We start from the raw sequence: 25,639 nt of genomic DNA on the forward strand, positions 1-25,639 counted from the left end.
TACCGAAAGCAAATGGTGAGTTTGAGCCGAGCACTGAAAGACGAGCGGCCATTGTGCATCGATTGACATGAAAAAATGATTTTGCAACATGGAAATGCTCGACGCCATTTCAAAAAACTCGTCAAAGCACATTTAGAAACGTTGAAATAGGAAGTCTCATCCCACGCGTATATTCCCCAGACGTTACTCCCTTTGGCTACCACCATTTTCGACCAACGGCACAGGGCCTGGCTGGCCAGCGTTTCCAGTCACATGAACAAGTGTAAAAATTGAATCTATCCATGGATCTTCCCAAAACGACGCCCAGTTCTTCACCCGCAGGATTCGTTCACTGCCCCAAAAATGGAAGCAAGAACTTCCTGGCAGATTAAAACTGTGTACCCGACCGTGACTCGATCTCGGGACCGTTGCCTTTCGCGGGCAAGTGCTCTACCATCTGAGCTACCGAAGCACGACTCACACACGCTCCTCACAGCTTTACTTCTGCCAGTATCTCGTCTCCTACCTTCCAAACTTTACAGAAGCTCTCCTGCGAACCTTGCAGAACTAGCACTCCTGAAAGAATGGATACTGCAGAGACATGGCTTAGCCACAGCCTGAGGGATGTTTCCAGAATGAGATTTTCACTCTGCAGCGGAATGTGCGCTGATATGTAAAGTTTGGAAGGTAGGAGACGAGATACTGGCAGAAGTAAAGCTGTGAGGACCGGGCGTGAGTCGTGCTTCGGTAGCTGAGATGGTAGAGCACTTGCCCGCGAAAGGCAACGGTCCCGAGTTCGAGTCTCGGTCGGGCACACAGTTTTAATCTGCCAGGAAGTTTCATATCAGCGCACACTCCGCTGCAGAGCGAAAATCTCATTCTTGAAACATCCCCCAGGCTGTGGCTAAGCCATGTCTCCGCAGTATCCTTTCTTTCAGGAGTGCTAGTTCTGCAAGGTTCGCAGGAGAGCTTCTGTAAAGTTTGGAAGGTAGGAGACGAGATACTGGCAGAAGTAAAGCTGTGAGGACCGGGCGTGAGTCGTGCTTCGGTAGCTCAGATGGTAGAGCACTTGCCCGCGAAAGGCAAAGGCCCCGAGTTCGAGTCTCGGTCGGGCAGACAGTTTTAATCTGCCAGGTTGTTTCATACCATCGCACACTCCGCTGCAGAGTGAAAATCTCATTATGGAAGAAAGCAGTTACCAGCGATGGCCAATACTTTGATGCGAAAAATTTTTTGTAAGTTTTTCACAATATATCCTCTAAATTCGAGAAAAAACGGACGAAGCGTAGTTGTAGACCTAATATCTTCAGGAATTTCTTGCCGTTCTAGACATTCTTTGTTAGTTTATGAAGATTGTTGACTGGAGGCTGGTATGTTTTCCCATCACGTGCTAGACACGCTCTATGAGTGACAAATCAGGAGACTGGGGAAGACAGTCGAGAACCCGTAAATACCTCAAGGCGTTTGTGATTTGAACTGCAGTGTGGAGTCTTGCATTATCCAGCTATAATATACCATTTGGTACCCTGATCACGAGTGTATGCTAGGTATGACAGCGGGATTTACCGTTCTTTCCACACTGGATCATAAGCATTTAGCCTCCCATCAACAACTGCAAATCAAATAGCATCTTCTCACACAACGATTCGAAGAGTAGGACAAGAATGGGTCTCGAAAATCACTGCTTCACCTGACCTTTTACCCGGTTATCTACGGACACGTTAAAGTCGATATGATCACGACAAATACAAGAGAAACTTATCGGTGAACAACATACAGTACCATTCAGTGCGTCAGCAGACGTTAACTCTATACCAGACACGTCTATGTTGTCTGCGACACGATGTTAGCTGTAAACGACATACGGTAACTTGAGCTCTCAACCCCAGCTTCCTCTGACCTATTACCGATGGTTCTTGTTACAGTTTTTCTCATCCCTCTATTGGACAGAACATGTTGAACAACCCTACTATCTTCTCCTGATGTAGTCCTTCTAGAAGGTCCCGTGGCAGGTCCTCTTTCCACACTATTATCCGGAGACTATGCCGTGACTGCTCGCTCTGCACTCCTAGCACTATAGTGTATTGTCTCCGTTATCGGTATGTTGTTCCCGTGTCCCTTACAACAATGGTTCGTCCTTTCTGAGATTCCGGAAGATGGTGATAAGCTGTGCGTGTGTTTCGATCTCGAAAGTTACAGCAAAGTTAAGTATGCCCAATGGGCATGCTGTAATCAAATCACTCTAAGTCGCTAAGAATAGCTTTTTCCTGCATTCAGAACAGGTTCAAATGGTTGAAATGGCTCTGAGTACTATGGCTCTTAACTTCTGTGGTCATCAGTCCCCTTGAACTTAGAACCACTTAAACCTAACTAACCTAACGACATCACACACATCCATGCCCGAGGCAGGATTCGAACCTGCGACCGTAGCGGTCGCGCGGTTCCAGACTGTAGCGCCTAGAACCGCTCGGCCACCCCGGCCGGAATTCAGAACAAGGAAATTTTGTTCACATAAGGACTCTACTTTTGTCAGTGTGTCCTACACTCATGTATATGTTAAAGTATCAGTTTCGTAGCTTCAGACAACGTATTCCTCGCGCAATATGGGGTGGTTATAATCAAACTTCCGCTATTTGAGCCATTGTAGACGAAAATCTGTTTACCATATGGGTACCCAACTTTATAATAATGATGCGCCCCTACTCTGAAGGCAGCAGGTGAGTTACTGCCGGAAATACAGATTTGAGGAGGGGTCGTGAGTCATAATTGAGTAGCTAAGTCTGTAGAGTCCTCACCCCTAAAAGCCAAAGGTCCCGTGTTCGAGTCTCGGTCCAGCACACAGTTTTAAAATGCCATGAAGTTTCGTATCAGTGCATACTTCGCTCTAGAATGAAGATTTCAGTCTAGATATATTACCTTTCATACAAATGTTTCTACAAAGTTTCATTGTCCAACGATCACTGGTTTTTCATAGGGGCCCTCTCAAATAGCGAAACTTTGATTATAGCTGTCCTATCCATACAATTTCTGTCTGTTTGATAGTGAATATCTCTTAAAGTCGCCTAAAAATGAATTTTAAAAATGTTGATTTAAAAAAAAAATTAAATGAAACGATCGTAACGCATAATTGTTCGGAAGATCCGATCTGGGATTCTTCAGCCTGCTAGTGCAAGACTCTGCATGCGCCTGATAGGAAATGATAAGGAGAATCCAAAGACCCGGTCCCTGAGCGAAGAAAATCATCTACCCCGCTAGGAACAGCACCCAGGACCCCCTCATTATTAATGAAGATCCTTCCCGATGGAAAAAAAGGAAAAGAACATAAGAGTAAAAGTGGCGTAGAGTGTGTTGCCATTCTCAGGATTTCCATTCGACACATATGGAGCAGGTCATCGGCCAACACTTAGCTATATGTACATACATAGTTTTTTGAATGTGCACTAGTCTTTTTTTTTTTACCCATTCCCTGAAAACAAAATTAAACTTAGCTAGAATCTTCCGTTTCCGATCAAATCCGATCAAAATATTCTGGAGGATTCTCTTGGTCTGCTGGATGTTGCCCTGGACGTTCAACGATGACTACCCAGTGCATTACACAACTGAAGTACGGGAGGTATTACTCCGTGTTTACACTGGTCGGTGGATCGGCAGAGGTGGTCCTGTTAATTGGCCCCTTAGGTCCCCGGATTTCTTCCTGTGGGGATATTTAAAAGATAAGGTGTACCAGAAAGTGCCAATAGGCCGTGAAGACATGGTCAACCGCGTCAGAAACGACTGTGCTGACATTCCCGCAGATATGCTTCTGTCCCGCGTACGGTCATTTGAAAAGGGGATCACTGAGTGTGTTGAAGTTGGTGGTATTAATTTGAACATTTATTCTAACTGGAAAGCTAGAGCAGCGTTCGCCTCGAGCAACGGCCACAATGGGTCGGTGGTTAGTCCCTGTTCGATATGTCGGAGGTATACAACACTGCGAATGGGGTTTCCAATTAGAAGTTACGAAATATTGGCCTGCCCTACCCTCACAGCCTGTAGGTGGGTTCCCACGTGCCATTGGATATTCAAGGGCCATTGAGTAGCATGTAAATTACGATTGCGTACCCATTTCTATTCCTCCGACTGCAGAGACTTCAGTGGGGAAACGAAGAAAATGCTTCTGACAAACTGTATGTAAATTTTGCGTTATAATCGTAATCTGTAATAAAAGACGGGGGTTTCCATTGAAAATTTCAAAACTGCTCTCCACCATCCACGCACGGCGTGGGGTGGAAGGTCGAGTGTGGTATCGTCGAATGTTCCCCTCCGAGACAAATAAATTGGAATTATATTTTTCTTTCATCCAGTGTGTAATTTTCGTTTCAACGTCTTCATTTAAAATGAACAACCTGTATAACAGATAAGAGTATAACAATGTTAGTATTTTATATCTAATATTAACACTACTTTTCAACGCTTTTATCTTAGAACACATACAATGTTACTTATACCGACATGCTTTTCAAGCCTTCATATGTGTGGGCGTATACGAGTACGTAACAGGTATACTGTTGCGAAATCGATATATCGTTGTGAAATCGGATTACTCTCTTGCAAGTAAAAACTTTTTTTGTCTCGTGCACAAGTTGCAATTCATCCAAAGTTTGTATCCTCATTCATGTAAAAGATATAAAACAAAAACGAAGCTCTATCCGAACAGTCCGGTCCAACGGTACCGGTCGACCACTGTGTTATCCTTCGCTCATAGGCGTCACCATTGAGTGATACCTATAGGCGGAGGATGACACAGAATATGGATATGGAGAGGCAATTTCCTTCCGGCATTTGTCAGTTTTCGTGACCGTACATTTCAGTGTGCCTACAGCTTGCTGCCTCTCAGGGGCATAACCAATAAAGAACGACGTGTAACGTCGTCAGGTAGCGTCAGCGATCATTTCGTCTTTGATAGAAGTTGTTCTCCATGAAGTGATGTATCACCCCTAAACGTCTGAAGCAAATAGAGTTTACAGCTTGCTGAAATGACAGTAATATCTCGTACATTTCTGAATCAAATAGCTCCTCGATTGCCCTCTCAAGGGCTGAGTGGACCCAACTTGCCAACAGCGCTCCGCAGACCCAGACAGTAACCCATCCCAGCCCGAAAGTGCTTAATTTCGGTGATCTACGGGAACCAATATGAAAACTGTGGTAAGGCCTAGTGTTGTGAAATCGAATGAAGCTCTTTGAAACATCTTATAGTTTAGCCGTCTGTAATAGCATTCAAAAGCACTTGTCTTCCACCATTTATCACTTATACTAGATATTACTGTCATTTCAAGAAGCTGTAAACTCTATTTGCTTCAGACGTTTAGGCGTGATACATCACTTAATGGAGAACAACTTCTATCAAAGACGAAATGATCGCTGACGCTACCTGACGGCGGTACACTGCAATCAATATGTGTCGCCTACAACCTAGTCACGTGTTCCATATGACTGGGTGTCCTCCAAGCTAAGCCAAGTCAGCTAAAGTTCCTGATTCGCTTCGAAAATGTCTTCCTTCGCTTTAGTGACATTCATTTATAGAGATTTTCTCGTTGGAAAAATACTTCCAGTTTATTTGGATAGGCCGCGCGGGATTAGCCAAGCGGTCTAAGGCGCTACAGCCATGGACTGTGCGGCTGATCCCGGCGGAAGTTCGAGTCCTCCCTCGGGCATGTGTGTGTGTTTGTCCTTAGGATAATTTAGGCTAAGTCGTGTGTAAGCATAGGGACTGATGACCTTAGCAGTTAAGTCCCAAAGATTTCACACACATTTGAACATTTTTTTTACTTGGGTACGTAGTATGCAGCAACCCTGATCAGTAGATCCTGCTACATCGGTGAAATCTCGTCGTCCCGGGGTCAGCGAACACTATACGACTCCTAGCATCTCCGCGAAGCGACACTGAACATTTTGTCTCTAAAAAAAATGTTCCCCATGACGATATCTATCACCTCTAGATATTTCATTACTTTGGGATACGCTGTGTATGATAGTAGTATGCCTTTTACTGGCACACGCTAAACAAGCACCAATGATGTGTGCGCTTCTAACAGTATTCCACGTCTCACTCTTTCAACGTAACTTCATAAAATAAAAGGGCAAACACCAACACAGTGAACAGCAGTCCCACTGTGATATCGTGGACACAATTCTTGAATCTACAGGTCGTTTATGTAACCTTCATTGAAACCTCTATTCTGCTTGTTTTCAATCCTGATTCGATAACATTCATGATAATTACAAACGAATGTAAAACAGTTTAGGAATTTTGAGAACTAAAGTTCAACATTTTCTTACCACATCGTCGCATCTCGCCTTGATGCCAAGGAGCTCGATGTCACTGGCATAAGAAACCTGGGGTTTAATAAAGAATTTGTTTTTAAAAAATAAAAGAGAAACAAAATTGAGATTTTTGAAATAAAGATTTTGAAATAGTTTTGGAAATATAAAGAAAGAAAGAGAACCACGGTCTTAATGGACGCGGTATTCAAGGAATTTTATTGGTCTGACAATCAAACAGAAACTTAAGATTCACAGTCTCTAAACTGGAGTGAAAAGTTAAACTTAACATTTAATCGGACTTTCCACTGATTTCGTAGGAGTCCCACTTACCTCCATCTCTGTCTCCGGATGTGAGGCAACATCAGAGAGCGTAGAATGGCCATTGCTGCTGGAACAAATGACAATAACTTATGTTGAAAAAATGACATTAAAGAGTGCAGTCTATGCTTCTTAACAAAGACGTGAATCAGAGCAATTACTGTCAAGTGATCTACGTGCTTGAGGTTTCAGTCAGTATACGTCTACCTCTGTTCGTTCGTAATGTTACGTGAGAGCTTCTATAAATTACTTAATGTATTTGCCCAGTCGCATGTTTAAAGTTGTCAGTTCCCTTGTATCAGCACAATTAGCAAACAGTTATTTTGTCGTTTTCTACAGAAAAGAGATGTTTTTGTTCCAGCAATCAGTATTCTCTAAGGAAAACGTAATGGAAACTTGGTAAAATTAGAGCGTAAGTGTTGCGGCATTGCATGGCACATGGAAGTAAACGGCCACCTGCGGTGGATGTCCACTCAAGATGACGTCATCTGTGTCGGAAAGGAGCCACTATTTCGAAACAATGCACATTTAACATCGGAAGGATCGATCTCAAATGGATCAGTTTGCGTAGGTCGGTAATTTAATTTATGTTGTATTTGCACAGTATCTGCACCAGACACTACAAAGAAAACCTGTCGCCAGCGAAGAACTAGAAAACACATCACCCAAGACGACAACGAGTTTACAGACAGCATCAAACTAAGCAACATGCAGGAATGTATTAATTTATCCATGTTGAATGAGGTTGAGTCCTATGGCCGAGGAATGAATTACTTGAGAAAGTTCAGCAGACAGCCACTTTTATGTAAAGTTTAAAGTAATACAGGCTACATTTTGGGCTTTTACCATGTCGAAGTTGCGTCGTAGACCTGTATCTTCGGTAGTGCAACTTTTTTATCGACTGCTTTTTGGATGCTGCAGCTGCTCTCGGTTCTGTAATTCGCGGTGCATCAGTGTTTGAGCTAAGCACATAAAAGCGGAGAAAGGAGCTACAAATCACAGAACAATAGGTAGCTACAGCGATGAAGCGTTATGCTAATGAAGATCTAAAGTATTATGCAAGTTCGAGAAGGATGAAAGTGTCGCGGTGCAGACGTAGTACCGCGACGCGAAGGAAATTCGGGACAGAGTGGTCCGCTTACCGTCCCGAAGGCACGCATCTGGCGACACAACCGAACGGGAAACACTCTGCAAGCAACGCTGCGGTCACAGTGGAACTGAATCGGTGGATTCGGCCGACGATCGACATCGGCCGAAGACGGCCGATCTTTGCTAATCAGTACGCTACTACATGCGCGGCCACAATATAGCCAATCTCATTGCCCGAATGTACAGATTTCGGATAAAAGTCGGTGAAAATTCATATGAGTTTTTTTTTTTCGGTCATAATGGCCGACACGACACCAAACGTGGACTGTGAGAATCTGATAAGTTTAGTATAAGGAGTTTGTTGCATCCTGAGGATGAAAAATATCATAACAGGGATGTAGTTCGGAACCTGTGAACTGAAATTGGAGGTTTATTGGAAACCACAAGTAGGAAAAATCTTTATCAGGAATTTCACGTGTGAGTTATAACGTCGAAAAGTAATTTTTTCATGTGACAAGAATGGCGTAACTTATGATTAAAGTTACTGTAGTGGATCTTTCTGGGTTGTGGTAGGTGGACATTAACCGACTACAAATTATTATTACTGCTTACTGGCGTTTTCATGGCAGTAGGCTGCTGGTTCTGTTACATGAAGTGATTGTGTAATATGTGGGATGCTGTTTACAATGCCCAAAATACTAATTTAAAAGCAAATATTTTCGCTTTTTCACTCCAAATACTTCGAAATTTTTAATGTATTCCATACCGAATTTTAGAGATATCTTCGTGCAAGTGCACTAAAAAACACTGTAATATAGCAGATTTTTTATTAAAAGCTACACTCAGTCTGAAATAAAACCGTCACGAGAAATCTCGTTAAGTCCTTTCTCAAATCCTCTGGGCATGTGTTCAAAAAGCAGTGAAGTTTGCGGTACTAGAATGTGATTATGTAAATAATTAATTAATTTTCCCTGTTTTTAGAATAAAGTGAGCTATTGTGAAACCACAAACCTACTTTTCAATAATTAAGTAATATTTACTTTTACAAGTTTTATCCATGCACCATAGAATAGGAACTTCTACTTTGAACATGTAAATTATGTATTTTAACATCATTCGTAAAACCTTTATATACCGAAGTCGCCATTGAAGCATAATAAACCAATCTCTGAATAACAGGTTTAGGTGGAATCTTTAGTGCAGAGTAATACTGGAACTGTATATTTTCGTAATACGCGGAAAATGTAAAATATCAGTTATGGCATGTTAGCTTCAAAGGTGGCGGCCTCTTCAAACATTAATCGGTGGAGAGAAAGAAAGTTGTGTTACGATATGTACTACACGCTGCTAAATTATCGATATAGCGACTAATCGATTGAATACTGAGTATAGAAAGTAAACTTTTGTGTGTCTTTATTTGACTCATTGGCGCTATAGTTGTCATCTTTGCAGTACAACAAGGAATATATTAAAATAGCCTTAATATAATTTCACACTCAGTATTACAGATGGGCACCAGATTTAAACATGAATGTTTCTACATTGAATATTTATGAAAGTTTGTTACTTCCGTGTATCTTTTCTACCGTTGCAAATAACAGGTAGGAGGCGCAAAACGAACACGGTTGTCGCCAGCACTGTATGAGAATGGTGGAACGTACCACTCCCCGCTCCAAACTGTGAGGCAGAATGTGCGCACTCCTTATCCCCTGAGCGCCAGGATCGAGAAGAGATAGGTCACTGTAAAGTAACGTAGACTCGACAGAGGAGCCACACACATTACCACACTGGCATTTAATGTAAAACCTAGTTTTGCTGTCTGAAATGTTTATGGTAAGTACAATATTTCATGCGCAAAACACATGTCAGAAGTAACGTTACTTAAAATCCGTCTTGATTGCAAATTCTTTTTTATTCATATGACCGGTTTCGGTTCATTCAGAACCATCTTCAGATCTGATATTTCAGTTACAGGAGTAACCCGTCCAAATCCAGCAACTTTCACATGCTACGTCACATGACGTAGATGTGACGTAGCATGTGAAGGTTTCTGGATTTGGACGGGTTACTCCTGTAACTGAAATATCAGATCTGAAGATGGTTCTGAATGAACCGAAACCGGTCATATGAATAAAAAAAAATTTGCAACCAAGACGGATTTTAAGTAACATTATAAAATCACTGATTGCTGTTATCCCATAGGACATTATCTCTGTTTTTGCAAACATGTCAGAAGTGTTTCATTCCGAAAACTTTTCTTGGGTGGGGACGGGCCAAAAATTTCGTTATTTCAAAACATCGATATTTTTGCTCGATATTGTCGATGTCTTGATATTTTTTGCCTCGATACTGTATTTGCCTTTTATTTGCCTGTATATTTCGATATTCATGAAAATCTGCCCATCTCCACATCTGACGACCCTCGCCGGTGCCATTGTGAACACCGACTTTCGTCAACCTGTGATAAGGCTCTCGTGAAAACCTGTCACTGGAACACTGCGCCAAACAGCGCTGCGTTCCATTGCCGCCACACAGCCAAACTAATGGACGTCTGCGCGCTATTTATACGCACTGAACAAGCTACCAATCAAGTTGGAGTTCATGGCCATAACCAGACGGCCGACGTGGTGCTCCACTCGCCCCCCCCCCCCCCCACACGCCCCCCCACCCGCCCCACTACCACCCGCCCCCAACCCAGAGCATCCGTCGTGATTGTAAGAACACCACTTGCACCCATAGGTCCAAAGTTGGAGGCACCATACTCGTCCGGCTCCCTTTCAGTCCTATCCAGACAGAACGCGGCCTGGCGTTGCGGCTCAGTCCGCAATGGTGGTCGAGGCGCACAGCGGCAGAGGACGCCACGTAGCATCGTGCCTTAGCTACTGCTGTCGCTGCGTCAGCTGTCACACTGTGCAAGCGGCCGACGTCTCGTTAGCAGCTCGGATGTGTGGTGCGATGCGACGGAAGTGTCTCCCGCCACTGCTGCCTCTACTGTCAGTATGAGAACACAGTACTTAAGTGAGCCAGCAGGTGCACACGGCCGCCTGCTGTTGTGGCGGATCCGTATTCCGACACACCTCACCGTGTGCCCCAGCGGTAGGCTGGATTCCGCGGCGTGAGATCCGCCCGATGTCTCAACGATGCATGGGGCCAACGAACTTGTGACGTCACACTAGCCGCCTTCCGCCACACTTCGCGAACGGTCGGCGCCGCGCAGGGCCCACGGGAAATCAATACGTAATTGCAGTACAACAGAGATAGTGCCGGCCAGGTTCGAATCCTACCTCGGGCATGGTGTGGTGTGGTGTCCTTAGGTTAGTTACGTTTAAGTAGTTCTAAGATCTAGGGGACTGATGACCTCAGAAGTTTTCTGATAGTGCTCAGAGCCATTTTTTGAACTTATGTCTGCTGAAGATGTTTTATTGGTCTTGAAGCAGCCGCTGAGCTAATACTTTTTCATTTATTATTGTGTATTACTTCCGAAGAAACCATGGTCAAGGGCCAGCCGGAGTGGCCGAGGGGTTCTAGGCGCTGCAGTCTGGAACCGCGCGACAGCTACGGTCACAGGTTCGAATCTGCCTTGGGCATGGATGTGTGTGATGTCCTTAGGTTAGTTAGGTTTAAGTAGTTCTAAGTTCTAGGGCACGGATGACCTCAGATGTTAAGTCCCATAGTGCTCAGAGCCATTTGAACCATTTGAACTATGGTCAAGGTTTAAAATAAACGTAATTTAGTGCAACTGTGGGCTGTTTTTCATTCGAGACTATTTCGTAACGGTGGCTGTTGTCGCTGCCTTGATGAAAATAATGCAATACGTAACCGAAAAGCTACCCACTAAAGGTCTTAAATTTCTCGTGTGCTGTCGAAAGCTTACATGTATTTCAATCTGCAGTCAAGAATTATTAAACTTTTCTGGAATAGTTACTCGCTCTGCGCTGGAAACGGGTACTGCCACTCCTAAAATCTGCAGTGTCACGTGCTATGACGTACGCGCGAAGGCCTGCTTTTCTCGTGGGCCTCGAACGATGCAGTAACGAGCATTTGAGCGAGCCGTGACTCTAGGCCATAGACAGCGTTCTGCCTGGTCAGGCTTAAGACGGCACTGAGCGGAACTGCACTGCAGCAGAACTTTCATTCCATAGCCCGCACCAGAACTATGCGACAAGACACGACACGATCAAATATTGTTTGTATGTTTCAGAACGCACTACCTGGCAGCAAAACTTCACGGCGCAGCACTGCGTGGCAAATTTGACCAACTGACGAACTATGGCGCGCCGTGCAACCTCGCGCAGTATTGTCGATAGTGCGTTACGGAAAGTCTCGCGACACTGTTCATCAGAGTGGTAGCTCTTTTGAAGTGCGAAACGAAATTTTGTTTACCAAAATGGCGTTAGACGAGGTAAAGTTAATTGTATGTATAAGTGGATAACCACAATCATACGATATGATCTTCAAAAGAAACATTGTATGAATAATACCAGCAAAAGCAACGTTTGTAAAGAAATAGCCAAGGAACTTGAGTACACATAACGTACGAATACCTGCCAATTACAATTTTAATATTATGGAAAGAACGATTATATCTTTATTTTTTTATAACTGAATGCTTTTTTAAAATTTCTTACCACTTCTTTTCTCATCGGCGACGTTCCCTATTTACCGAGTGGTTTTGCCACACCAAGCTGCCTTGCAGGGAACTGAAATAATATTTTTAATCTATCCCGTATCTAGATAGCGTTGTTTACTAAATTGCCTTCTATATGAGGAAGATCTGGTAATTGTATCTCTTCAGCGACTTCAATGTCAAACAACACTGTATCGTGTCTGAGAAAATTTTGCAGGGCATAAGGGGAAAGAAACACGTTCTCTACATGTTCCTGATTGAGACAGATCTTGCGATAGTAAATCCTGTTTTTTCGCCACGATATTCCAAAATTGTTTTATGAAACTCTTCCGGTTCTCCCACGTCTGTAACCATATAGTTTTTTGGTTTGGTTATTTAATTGTCAACCACAATAAGGTCTCATAAAATGGTTTTTAATGGAAAATGTTGTCTCCAACAATAACGTGAGACAGTTGAACTCTCGTGGACGGTAATTTTTTTAGTCTGGTGAGGTAAATGTCTTTGTTTCCAGTTTTTTTGCTGAAGATGGCAGTGTAAAAATCCCAGCATCGCTGTTCTTTCGAAGGTCACCAACGTACACTTACCATATATTACGCACTGTAAAACGCTACGGACTATAAGACGCACCTTAATTTTTAGCAATTTTTTTAAATAACATTTTCACCATTTTTATAATTAGATTGCAAAGCCAGACTGAAAAGAAATTCTTAGTTTATAAAACCGAACTGATCTTTAAAATTCCTGAAAATCGTCACCTTAACTTTCTTCTTCCTCTACGTCATCATCGTTGTCCTCTTCACATATAAGATGTTCTTCACTGTAAGTTTTCACTGCCTTCGAGGGCGTTACTTACGCCGCACCTCTTGAAAGATTGAACAATAACATCTCCTCTCACTCTACACCACGACCGTTCTATCCACTAACTCATTTGTTTGATTGTAGGTCGTTTAAAACCTCCTTTCTACGTTAATTCATGTCGGTTTTGATCCGTCATCCATTTGTTCCATTCCTCTCTCATATACACTCTAAATCTTTTTTTTTTTTTTTTTTTTTTTTTTTTTTTTTTTTTATGTATCAAGACGCCAATGAGTTGCAATTGCGAACTAAGTCCTCCCGAATAACAGTAATCTCTGTATTACGTTGTCGCAATTTCGCTTTCAAGGAATTTTTTAAATGACTACTAAACTGATCTAGCACAGAAAGAGAACTCTTCTTCAATAAAGCACTTTTACTCCTGCCCCACACTCCCTTAATCCATTATTTCATATCAGCTTCGTACATCCAATCCTTGTCACGTACGTGTACAACATCTGGAGGCATTTCAGAAGGTTTTCCGCCGTTTTCCGCCTCAAAATGATCATTTGATTAAATTAAGTACCGTCAGCACAACATGAAAGGACAACATTTTAGTGCATTTCTTCGTGCCAATTTCATTTTATAGTTGCAGTTTTAGCACCTTTCTTGGTAAAAGTGCTGTTACTCGCCACAACAAATGTCAGGGTAGTTTCGTACATATTTGCTGTTTGTCTTAGTTCCACACTGGTTTCTTTCGATATTGCCCAAGAAAAAGGTGGAAAGGAAATATTTTCTCTTCATACTTTTGTGGGACTTTCTTAGATATTTTGGTTTTAGTTCGCTTGCAAAGTCCATGACGAACCAATGCCACCCTTAAAGTCTGTTAAGTTCCACCTAGCGCTACCTTACGGTCGTGTGTTAGATTCTTTTTTGTATTAATTCCAATGTCATTTTGACGGCATCCTTGAATCCATTGCAGTGCGTCATCTTCTAGTTTCGGCCATTTTGCATTTAGTCCTCTATTTGTACATTTAATCTTCCTCATTTTTTTCATTTCTCCCTTACTAGCCCCCTAATCGGATCTGCTATTACATTCAATCTATAGCCCAGATCATATGAATATCTTTTACTTTTTTCCATTACGAAACTAGCTCCTAATAAAAATATTGTACTGATACCGAGAAGACAAATCACTTCCAACTTAAGTTCAGTGAAGACGTAGACTGCAATGACGCATCTTAGTCAAGACAGTGTTCTTGGATTGTGATGGCGGCGCGGGAGAGAGACAGTGTTAGCAAGCTTGGGAACGCCCCCAACTCTTGTTCGTCACATCGGTGCACTGCTGATGCCAGTTGAATGCAATGTCGCCAGATAGAGAGAGGTATCCGGCGGCATCGAATATGTGACCATTTTTAAGACCGGTGGGAATTTTAAATGAAACACTGGACATTTTTATAGTATAAGGCGCAGCAGAATTTTGGAGGCAAATTTTTCGAGGAAGAAAATGTTTCTTATAATCTGCAAAATACTTTATAGAAATGTATAGTCTCTTTCCAGAACCTAACAAAGAAATTATTATCACATCCAAGACACTTTCGGCCGTTTTTCTCGGATATTGCGCAACTACTTACAACACTATTTGCTACTTATCTCGCGCCGCTGCTGTTCATGTGCGGTATATTGAATAGAAGCACGCCGTACCGCGCCGCTCAGTGAGGTCTCAACTTCACTGTCCAGCGCTGCGGAAGATACCAACAGCTCCGGTACAGCCATTATCGGCAGCCGCCTAGGACCCGCGGCGTCGACGCCAGGGTGCGCTCACCAGACGAGATGATCCTAATTTGAATAACTTGCAGATCGGCTCTTCAATCACGGAAGATACGCTTGGCCCCCATTCTCAGTTATTCACTGTTATGACCAGCAGGACTGGGGCTTATACGTCAGAAGTCCCCTCCACAGCCGGACGGCTGTAGAGTTGCAGCAGTGCTGGTGGCAGCTTGTAGAAACTTGTTGAATTTGCCAGAGCATACTGCAACTTAACACATCTGGTCTTCCACCGATATCCGTAATACTGATGGAGTGGCCTAAATCTGAGAATGAGCTTGAGGAGGACAAAGGGTTTATATCAGGCCATGACGCGATCTCCCCCACTGAATGTGTTCTCGTTTTCTGAATTTGTCAGAGCTCTCTGCTGCACTATACTTTAACTTCAGAATTTCAGAGCATTCCTTTGTGCGATGTCTGTACCATAATAAGAGTTTTTACGACATCTTTAAGTGACTAAATGCAGTCACCTTAAGGTAGAGCGTTCTTTTTCTCTGCACTGTTGTCAAAGTACCGAATTAGCTGTTCTTGGATTCCCTCTTGCAGAGTCTGATGAAAGGAGCTCCCAGCTTCTTTGTACTTCGGGCTTCTCGTGTTGACACTTGGGTACGACAGCATTGCATAGCCGGCAGACACGCCCCATCTAGCAACGTCTCCGTTAGCTTGTCACAAAAATTTATTCCTGCGCTTATTTGGTATTCTATTGTGTTACAATTCCTTTTATTGTAAAGGATAACTAAAAATGTGTAACGTACAATGGTAATTTTTGATACCTTTTTCTAATAATTTTAGAAAAGTGCTAATATTGCATCATTTGAATTTTTATTTTTTTGAATACATTCTTATACATGACAATTTGTAATTAAGATAGTGATTACAAAAGACATGGCTATTTAATGCACAGCGATACACCTAGAAGACTTACAGATAATGTAAAAGGAATTTAAATTTTTTCACATGTTTTATATGTGATATATGAATCCCCTTGGTCACACGGACAACATCAAAGCGGTAAACCGTTTCACAACATGAATTCTGAAGTGTATACGAGTCACCAACAAGACAGAATTAGCAATGCGCATTTTGAGTTCTGGGATGATTTTCAGCAAAAGAAGGACATACACAATGTCTTACATATATCCGCATAAAAAGAATTTCATGCGAGTCACGTCTGGAGACATACGTTGTAAGAGTCGATGTCCACTACGAAAAACTCGTAGATGTTGATTTAAAACTATAGAACCTCCACAACGCAGTACATCTTGTTATAGTCTGATGACAAATCAACAATCGTTTAATTACAACGCGCAGAATGCCTTCCGTACGGAATTCGCTATTGCCACACACGACACAGAACTTCTGTCGTGTACGTCATCATGCACGCTTCGGAATCAAGTTCACTGCGTTTGTTCAACGATCGTAGCTTCGACCTCACTTTTACATTATGTGTAATTCTTACAGATGTATCACTTTGCATTAAATACGGTAATATCCAATATTTACTATGAAAAACACTCTTGATCACAAATTATTTATTCCGGTGACCGGTTTCGACCACAACTGTGGTCATCTTCAGACCAATGAGGAAGAACTCCTTTCTGCTAATATACCAACAGCAGATCAACGAGGAAGGATCTCCTTCCGGTGATTTGCCACCACAAGGAGTTTCTTCCTCATTGGCCTGAAGATGACCACATTTGTAGTCCAAACCGGTCACCGGGATAAATAAATACACTACTGGCCATTAAAATTTGCTACACCAAGAAGAAATGCAGATGATAAACGGGTATTCATTGGACAAATATATTATACTAGAACTGACATATGATTACATTTTCACGCAATTTGGGTGCATAGATCCTGAGAAATCAGTACCCAGAACAACCACCTCTGGCCGTAATAACGGTCTTGATTCGCCTGGGCATTGAGTCAAACAGAGCTTGGATGGCGTGTTCAGGTTCAGCTGCCCATGCAGCTTCAACACGATACCACAGTTCATCAAGAGTAGTGACTGGCGTATTGTGACGAGCCAGTTGCTCGGCCACCATTGACAAGACGTTTTCAGTTGGTGAGAGATCTGGAGAATGTGCTGGCCAGGGCAGCAGTCGAACATTTTCTGTATCCAGAAAGGCCCGTACAGGACCTTCAACATGCGGTCGTGCATTATCCTGCTGAAATGTAGGGTTTCGCAGGGATCGAATGAAGGGTAGAGCCACGGGTCGTAACACATCTGAAATGTAACGTCCACTGTTCAAAGTGCCGTCAATGCGAACAAGAGGTGACCGAGACGTGTAACCAAACGCACCCCATATCATCACCCAGGGTGATACGCCACTATGGCGATGACGAATACATGCTTCCAATGTGCATTCGCCGCGATGTCGCCAACACGGATGCGACCATCATGATGCTGTAAAAAGAACCTGGATTCATCCGAAAAAATGATGTTTTGCCATTCGCCCACCCAGGTTCGTCGTTGAGTACACCATCGCGGGCGCTCCAGTCAGTGATGAAGTGTCAAGGGTAACCGTAGCCACGGTCTCCGAGCTGATAGTCCATGCTGCTGCAAACGTCGTCGAACTGTTCGTGCAGATGGTTGTTCTCTTGCAAACGTCCCCATCTATTGACTCAGGGATCGAGACGTGGCTGCACGATCCGATGCAGCCATGCGGATAAGATGCCTGTCATCCCGACTGCTAGTCATACGATACCGTTGGGATCCAGCACGGCGTTCCGTATTACCCTCCTGAACCTACCGCTTCCATATTCTGCTAACAGTCATTGTATCTCGACCAACGCGAGCAGCAATGTCGCGATATGATTAACCACAATCGCGATTGGCTACAATCCGACCTTTATCAAAGTCGGAAACGTGTTGGTACGCATTTCTCCTCCTTACACAAGGCATCACAGTAACGTTTCACCAGGTAACGCCGGCCAACTGCTGTTTGTGTATGAGAAATCAGTTGGAAACTTTCCTCATGTCAGCACGTTGTAGATGTCGCCACCGGCGCCAACCTTGTGTGAATGCTCTGAAAAGCTAACCATTTGCATATCACATCATCTTCTTCCTTTCGGTTAAATTTCGTCTGTAGCACGTCATCTTCGTGGTGTAGCAATTTTAACGGCCAGTAGTGTAATTTTTGATCAAGACTGTTGTTGATAGTAAATATTAGTAATGCAACTGATCTCTGGTTGCTCACACAATGTATTCAACAGTAATAGTCGTTTGTTATCGCTACACTCATTATGAATTGTCCTGCATATTTGGTAAGTGCCCTCGTTTGACGAGAAGTGTGGTGCTGGAGGAATCGTCAGGTAAGCCGCTGCCAAAGGTGAAGGCACAGAGGGGGCACATTAACTGACCGAAAGAAAGAAAGAAACAAAGATGGTTTAAACCTGGAGACGTACTTGAGTTTTCCTAACCTCGTGTTGCTATCTCCCGCCTAATAGAAGAAGCCTTTCTATCAGCTCTTGGCTGAAATCGCACGCTGGTTTCACATCGTCTCTTCTACAGTATTTATCGTTAACATGGTTTATGTGGCAATAGTACACTTCGTTCACAGAGTTGATGCCTTTGCAGCTCTCTAATGTTCACCAGCGCAGTTCTTGCTGCTTCTTCCTTAAGGTATTGCAGGGTCTTCAAGGTGAAGTAGTGAAGTAGTGAAGACAGTGAAGTAGATAAGCTGTTTGACCGATAGCTCCTCACTTCTTCCGAGTGAAGAGTGGAACGAGATGCGACGGTAAAGAAAGCAAGAACGTGGTGATGGGGCAACGGGGATGCTAAGTATTTTACTTGCCTCTCCAGTCAGCAGTTCTTATACTCCCGAGTTTTGATTAGGACGATCTACTGTGTAAATGAAAAAGAATTCAAGAACAAGCCTTCTGTAAATGACGAACTATATTGCGGGAATTGTTAGTTGTTGCACATATAGACAGATATACTCTGTTCGTATAAGTTGAATCTTCGCGTGAACAAACGTATGCCTTGTCGTTAGTCGTCTTATCGATAGAATACGACACTGCTGTTGAACTTGACTACAATGACATAATCAATGAGTTTGTTTCGGTCAGAGGTAGCAATTGTCAAGTAAAATTATAATAAAACCGCTATTCCTGGAAAGGGATGCATTTTCAATTCTAACCCGTTTTCCTTCTGTTTCTAATCAGTAATTTATGAGGAGTAAATGAAATCTCTTCATATCAAAATCGATGTACAGTAGCTGCTGTGAACATAAGATATCGATTTTGTTTTAATTTGGTTTTTCTATAAAGTTTGTGCTATTTGTAATTTATTTACTACAATGATACATTTAAATTGTTGTGTGCAATATTTTTCATCACTATAGATGATTTGAGTAACAGAGGTTTCGTCGTAAGTGTCTCTGGGGTTTCCGACGATGCCTAGATGAAAACTACAAGACGTAAATGTAAAATGACGCACGCAGGTGGAAGACGTATATCTCCGAATTTCGATTCCTGGTATGTCCCAGAGTTTGGCTGCAAAGTGCACCAGGTGTTGTAGTACCACCTTTCTCCAATATCATTTCTCACGTAGCACAAATGTTTATATGTAATAGTGCAAATGATGTATGTGGGTCAAAGGCTCATTGCGACTGCCAGAGACATATAATCTCTGATTCGTGATATAAAGACTCTGCGGATAGAATGTGGGACGTTACGTGTACAATGGATTTATTTTTATTGAGAAATGCGAAGAGTAGGATCGCAGTGGAATTGAAAGTACCGGCTTTGATGAAAGCTGCCATCTTGAATACGGAATGAGATGTGATTAATTGTGAATTTCATCTCATACAAGAAGGCGCTGCGTACCGAAATGTGCCTAGGAAGATCATTTCTGAAAAAAAATATAATTTCATGAATGGAAAACGTAGGTTCAATTCTTTGGATAACTTCTCCGTTGCCTGTGGCTCGGAAAAATACTTGGTGTGTCGTAACTCGTAGATAACTTTGTGTCCTGGGAAATCAGTAGAGCCTACAACGCGGTTGGTGGCGGTGGTAAGTTCCTATGGGACGAAACTGCTAAGGTCATCGGTCCCTAGTCTTATTCACTACTTAATCTAAGTTAAACTAACACTAACGACAACACACACACCCATGCCCCAGGGAGGACTCGAACCTTCGAAGGGGGAGCTGCGCAAACCGTGGCAAGTCGCCGTAGACCGCACGGCTACCCCGTGCGGCCCGCGGTCGTTTATGCTCTATTTTACGAGATTAAATTCTGAACTTTATCGAAATTGATACACAACTTGGACAATGATTCCCATGCTACAGAGCGAGTACGTCATAGCACCCAAGACGACTTCCCCACGGCGTACGATTGTGTCTCTGATCATTTTAAGAATTTTCAGAGTCGACGATCGCCAGAATTTTACAAAGCTACAGAGCTTTTATTCCAGGTGCTGATTTCGACGAAGAGCGTCAGACAGAGTATGATTGTAAACTATAGTCTAATCATTTTGTTTTATAGACTGCAGAATTCAAAACAGCAGCGAAGTTTCTACCTGGATGTGCGAAGAATAATTGTATAAAAAATATTGGGGAAGGGCTTCTTTCGCACAAAATCTTCCATTCAAGTAACTAGATATTATTCAGTCATAACAATTTAACTTCAATTTCAGGGGCAGAGAAGTTAGTGTCAGAATGTGTACACAGATAATGCCCTCCATACTGTCGCATAGAATGAGGCCGCGCCTGCAGATGTAGTCAACCCAGTCAACAGTTTTATCAAACGGGTTGCTGTCTTTTCACCTTGCAGGGCAGCAATGAACTGCACACACGTGTTCTTCAGCTCGTAGACTTTTCGCACATCAGGAACAGTGCCCATATTACCTCTAGATTTCCAAACTGTCGTAAAATTTACTATTGCAGTACGGTATGCAACACACCATTGAAGTTCTAACAGTGGCAATTAACTAATGCATAACCTACAGATTATGACGATCTTTGAATAAAATGTGAAACAGTAATCTTTACGATGGTTTAGAAGCAATGTAACATTTTAGCCGCTTTAGGATTTTTGGGTTAAGCACATGCAGTGTAACTTCAAATATTGGAGAGATACTCTACCTTCTGGTCTTCCGTGCAGGGGTGGGGGAGAGCTGTGCAAAGTTGGCCATGGCGGGAAAATTGGCTATTGGAGTCCTGCAGGCTATGAGGTGCTATCATGCCGAGGGAAATGCTTCAAAGTATTATCCCTGCCGGCCCATTCAGCCAATTAAGTCTAACCTATTTGTTTTGCCACTTCTCAGAGGTATAATATTTTTTTGTGGATTTTTAGTTATCCTGTGGTAAGGTAAGTGGTCAGTTTGTTCATTGTGGAGACGGAATGTGTCTTACGTCTTTTTAATGAAATTGTGTTGGAAGCGTCATATCTTGACTCTATAATTCTTCTTTAGTTCTTGATATTTCGGTGATGCTATCTACATCTACATACATACTCCGCAATCCACAATACGGCGCGTACCACAACTAGCATCTTCTCTCCCTGTTCCACTCCCAAACAGAACGAGGGAAAAATGACTGTCTATATGCCTCTGTACGAGCCCTAATATCTCTTATCTTTGTGCTCTTTGCGCGAAATGTAAGTTGGCGACAGTAAAATTGTACTGCAGTCAGCCCCAAATGCTGGTTCTCTAAATTTCCTCAGTAGCGATTCACGAAAAGAACGCCTCCTTTCCTCTAGAGACTCCCACCCGAGTTCCTGAAGCATTTCCGTAACACTCACGTGATGATCAAACCCACCAGTAACAAATCTAGCAGCCCGCCTCTGAATTGCTTCTATGTCCTCCCTCAATCCGACCTGATAGGGATCCCAAACGCTCGAGCAGTACTCAAGAATAGGTCGTATTAGTGTTTCATAAGCAGTCTCCTTTACAGATGAACCACATCTTCCCAAAATTCTACCAATGAACCGAAGACGACTATCCGCCTTCACCACAACTGCCATTGCGTGCTTGTCCCACTTCATATAGCTCTGCAATGTTACGCCCAAATATTTAATCGACGTGACTGTGTCAAGCGCTACACTACTAATGGAGTATTCAAACATTACAGGATTCTTTTTTCCTATTCATCTGCATTAATTTACATTTGTCTATATTTAGAGTTAGCTGCCATTCTATACACCAATCAAAAATACTGTCCAAGTCATCTTGTATCCTCCTACAGTCACTCAACGACGACGCCTTCCCGTACACCACAACATCATCAGCAAACAGCCGCACATTGCTATCCACCCTATCCAAAAGATCAGTTATGTAGATAGAAAACAAAGCGGACCTACCACACTTCCCTGGGCCACTCCAGATGATATTCTCACCTCCGATGAACACTCACCATCGAGGAGGGTATACAGCTTTTGTGTAATGGCTTCAATGCGGATCAGATGGTTATGTCAGCGGTGGCCCCTAGCCGCTTTGTGTAGGAAGAAAACGTAAAAGCAGCAGCCGAGAGAAGGGCTCCGGGGTCATACTTGCAGCATGTTCGTATAAGAGTGACCTAGAAGCGAGAGATAGAATAGAGAAAAAGTAAAGTGGAAAAAGGAAAAACGGAAAGTAGCCAAGAGAAGAAAGACAGCAACTAGAAAACAGCGGAGAGCTGGAAACCCTAACCTAGTAGAGCTCTTTTTGATGACAAGAGAGTGCATGTACTGCGAAGAAAAATTTTCAGATACAAGGCTAAAAGAGCAGTAGATTTAATGCGAATTAAGCTCCCTCTGGTCACACTAACTCTGTACAGGACGAACACAGTTTTACTTTTATTTGTGGAAAGTTTAAATAATTTAATTCTAATCATGGTTTACAATAAAATTAATTCGGTTCTTTGTTAAAACCGTTTTCATCCCTTATTTTTGAGTTTAAAACTAAGTGGCCACATTGTCTGCTGAAATCAGGGAAAGTTGTCACTTTGTGAAAATTTAACTGTTTTAAGTATTTAATTTGATTCTAAGGTAATTATATTCGATATTATACCAAAAGATATTCAAGCGCCAAAGAAACGTATAGGCATGCGTATTCAAGTATAGAGATATGTAAACAGGCAGAATACGGATCTGCGGTCGGCAACGCCTGTATAAGACAGCAAATGTCTGGCGCAGTTGTTAGATCAGTTACTGCTACTAATGGGCAGGTTATCAAGATTTAAGTGAGTTTGAAGGGGATGTTATAGTCGCGATGGGACACTGCATCTCCGAGGTAGCGATGAAGTGCGGATTTTCCCTTACGAACATTTCACGAGTGTACCGTGAATTCAGGAGTCCGGTAAAATATCAAATCTCCGACATCGCTGCGACCGGAGAAAGATCCTGCAAGAACGGGACCAACGACAACTGCAGGGTATTGTTCAACGTGACAGAAGTGCAGTCCTTCCGCAAATTGATGCAGATTTCAATGCTGGGCCGTCAGCAAGTGTCGGCGTACGAACCATTCATCGAAACGTCATCGATATGGGCTTTCGGAGCCGAAGGCCCACCTGTACACCCTTGATGACTGCACGACACAAAGCTTTACGCCTTGCCTGGGCCCGTCAAGTCTGACGTTGGATTGTTGATTACTGGAAACATGTTGCCTGGTCGGACGAGTCTCGTTTCAAGTTCTACTGAGCGGATGGAAGTATACGGGTATGGAGATAACCTCATGAATCCAAGGAGCCTGCATGTGAGCAGGGGCTTTTCAAGGTGGTGGAGGCTCTGTAATGGTGTGGGGCGTGTGCAGTTGGAGTTTTATGAGACCCCTAATACGTCTAGATACGACTCTGATAGGTGACAAGTATGTAAGCATCCTATCTGCTCACCTGCATCCATTCGTGTTTATTGTGAATTCCGATGGACTTGGGCAATTCCAGCAGGACAATTCGACACTCTACACGTTCAGAATTGCTACAGACTGGCTCCACGAACACTCTTATCAGTTTAAACATTGCCGCTGCCAACCAAACTCCCCAGGCATGAACATTATTGAGCATATCTGGGATGCCTTGCAACGTGGTGTTCAGAAGAGATCTAAACACCCTCGTCATCTTACGGATTTATGGAGAGCCCATGCAGGATTCATGGTGCCAGTTCCCTCTAGCACTACTTCAGACATTAATGAAGCCCATACAACGTCGTGTTGCGGCACTTTTGCGTGCTCGCGGGGGCCCTCCACGATAATAGGCAGGTGTGCCAGTTTCTTTGGATCTTCACTGTGGTTGCAGACTATGCTATGGCCTTACAAACTAAGACTACCTTAGCCTGGATACTTTCACCGGCTTTCCCCTACTTGTGAGTAGTACTGTACTTCCCTATCACAAATGATTTATATTACAGAATTATAATATTTGCTAAAACTGCTCAGAAGCAATTAACAACGAACAATAAAAATTCCTAACCTATTAACACAAAATTGAAGCATTAGAAAGTTGCGATTAACACTGGGTTTATCTATCGTTCAAATATCTTGCCGTATACACACTCTAACAGTTAAACAGTTTGGAGAAAAAAGGGAGAAAGAAAGACAAATACTGGATATAAACCTTGAAGATGAGGTTTGGCTATTGAGAAGGAACTAGGAGGTGTACGAAAAAAGTGGTCCTCTAACAGATACAATGAGAAATGGAAGGCTTACACTTCGTAGTCAGTTATGAAGAATATTTAACAAGTGGCTGGACTTGCTAACGTAACCGGTTCTGCAATGGGGAGATACACTGTCTCCGCATTGAATCCACCCAACGGATTACCGACGAGGCGTCGGTGTATCAGCTAACCTGGATATGGCCAGGGGGGGGGGGGGGGGTGAATAGCAGACTCATGATCTACTTAAAGACATTATTCAGCACAAAACATAGCTGGACGTTGGAAGTATGTATACCTTCTTTCTTTTCAAATTATTGTTTACAAAATACGCGATTCCTCTCTCTCTCACTCAATTATATCCAGTTGTGCTTCGTTCTGTTTTATATTTACGACACATTATAATTTATTCAATATTTATGCACTGAGTACACTCCGGTGATATGACCCCAATCTAAATTTCTTTTTGTTACTTGAACGTAACATCTGACAAAACAGAGTGACGACTGTCACGTTGAACAGGTATACTGCACTTTTTTAATATTTTCAATACATCCTGTGTGTATTACTTACGGTCTTTATGAACCCAATGGTACTAAGCGACACAAAAAGAACTCCTGGTACTAGGAGGGGTAGGAAACATCAACAGGTGTTGGGAATATCAGACGAAGACGTATAAAACACTCATAAAATCATGGAAAAGGGACTAAAAGACAAGGATTTCAACAAGGAAACACAAAAAAGAGAAGAAAGAAAACAACAGAGAGGACACATGAAGAAGTATTGCGAAGCGAAAAAAGAAAAGAATATGGTGATATACAGGAGTTGTTTTATGTGGTCCTGTGTAGGTTACATTGGAGTAATAACAATAACCTCTGGACGGCGACGGTGCTGTAGCCGTCCAGCCAGGGCTGCGCGTTCTGCGGCTGCTGCCTGCTGCCGCACGCCCTCTGCCAGCACTCTCGCCGGCGGCACAGCAGCGCCGCCACCACAGCTGCGGCCGCTGCCAGCAACACCACGGTCACCACCACCACCACCAGCATCAGGGTCTGCAACATAGATCAAGCGTTTCCCGTACGGGACCTCCGCTAAACTCCAGCACATAGAGGTAAGCCGTCAGTTCCACAATGTGG

The 25,639-nt window shown here is 42.9% G+C and overlaps 1 protein-coding gene across 5 annotated transcripts in view; it reads right to left on the bottom strand.

The window, feature by feature from the left end:
• The window catches only part of LOC124788181, an 816,659-nt gene that overhangs the window by 18,769 nt on the left and 772,251 nt on the right, over positions 1 to 25,639 (bottom strand). The window contains exons 9-11 of one of the 5 annotated variants that reach the window (XM_047255337.1): positions 25,380 to 25,555; positions 6,613 to 6,667; positions 6,298 to 6,354 (exon numbers count right to left, since the gene is read on the bottom strand). In XM_047255337.1, coding sequence (XP_047111293.1) covers positions 6,298 to 6,354; positions 6,613 to 6,667; positions 25,380 to 25,555 — 288 coding nt within the window. Of the gene's footprint in view, positions 1 to 6,297; positions 6,355 to 6,612; positions 6,671 to 25,379; positions 25,556 to 25,639 lie in introns of all 5 variants that reach the window. The other 4 variants (XM_047255336.1, XM_047255341.1, XM_047255339.1 and 1 more) reach the window with 4 other exon arrangements.

Source organism: Schistocerca piceifrons, chromosome 3 (genome assembly GCF_021461385.2).
Source record: "Schistocerca piceifrons isolate TAMUIC-IGC-003096 chromosome 3, iqSchPice1.1, whole genome shotgun sequence".
Classification (NCBI taxonomy): Eukaryota; Metazoa; Arthropoda; class Insecta; order Orthoptera; family Acrididae; genus Schistocerca; species Schistocerca piceifrons.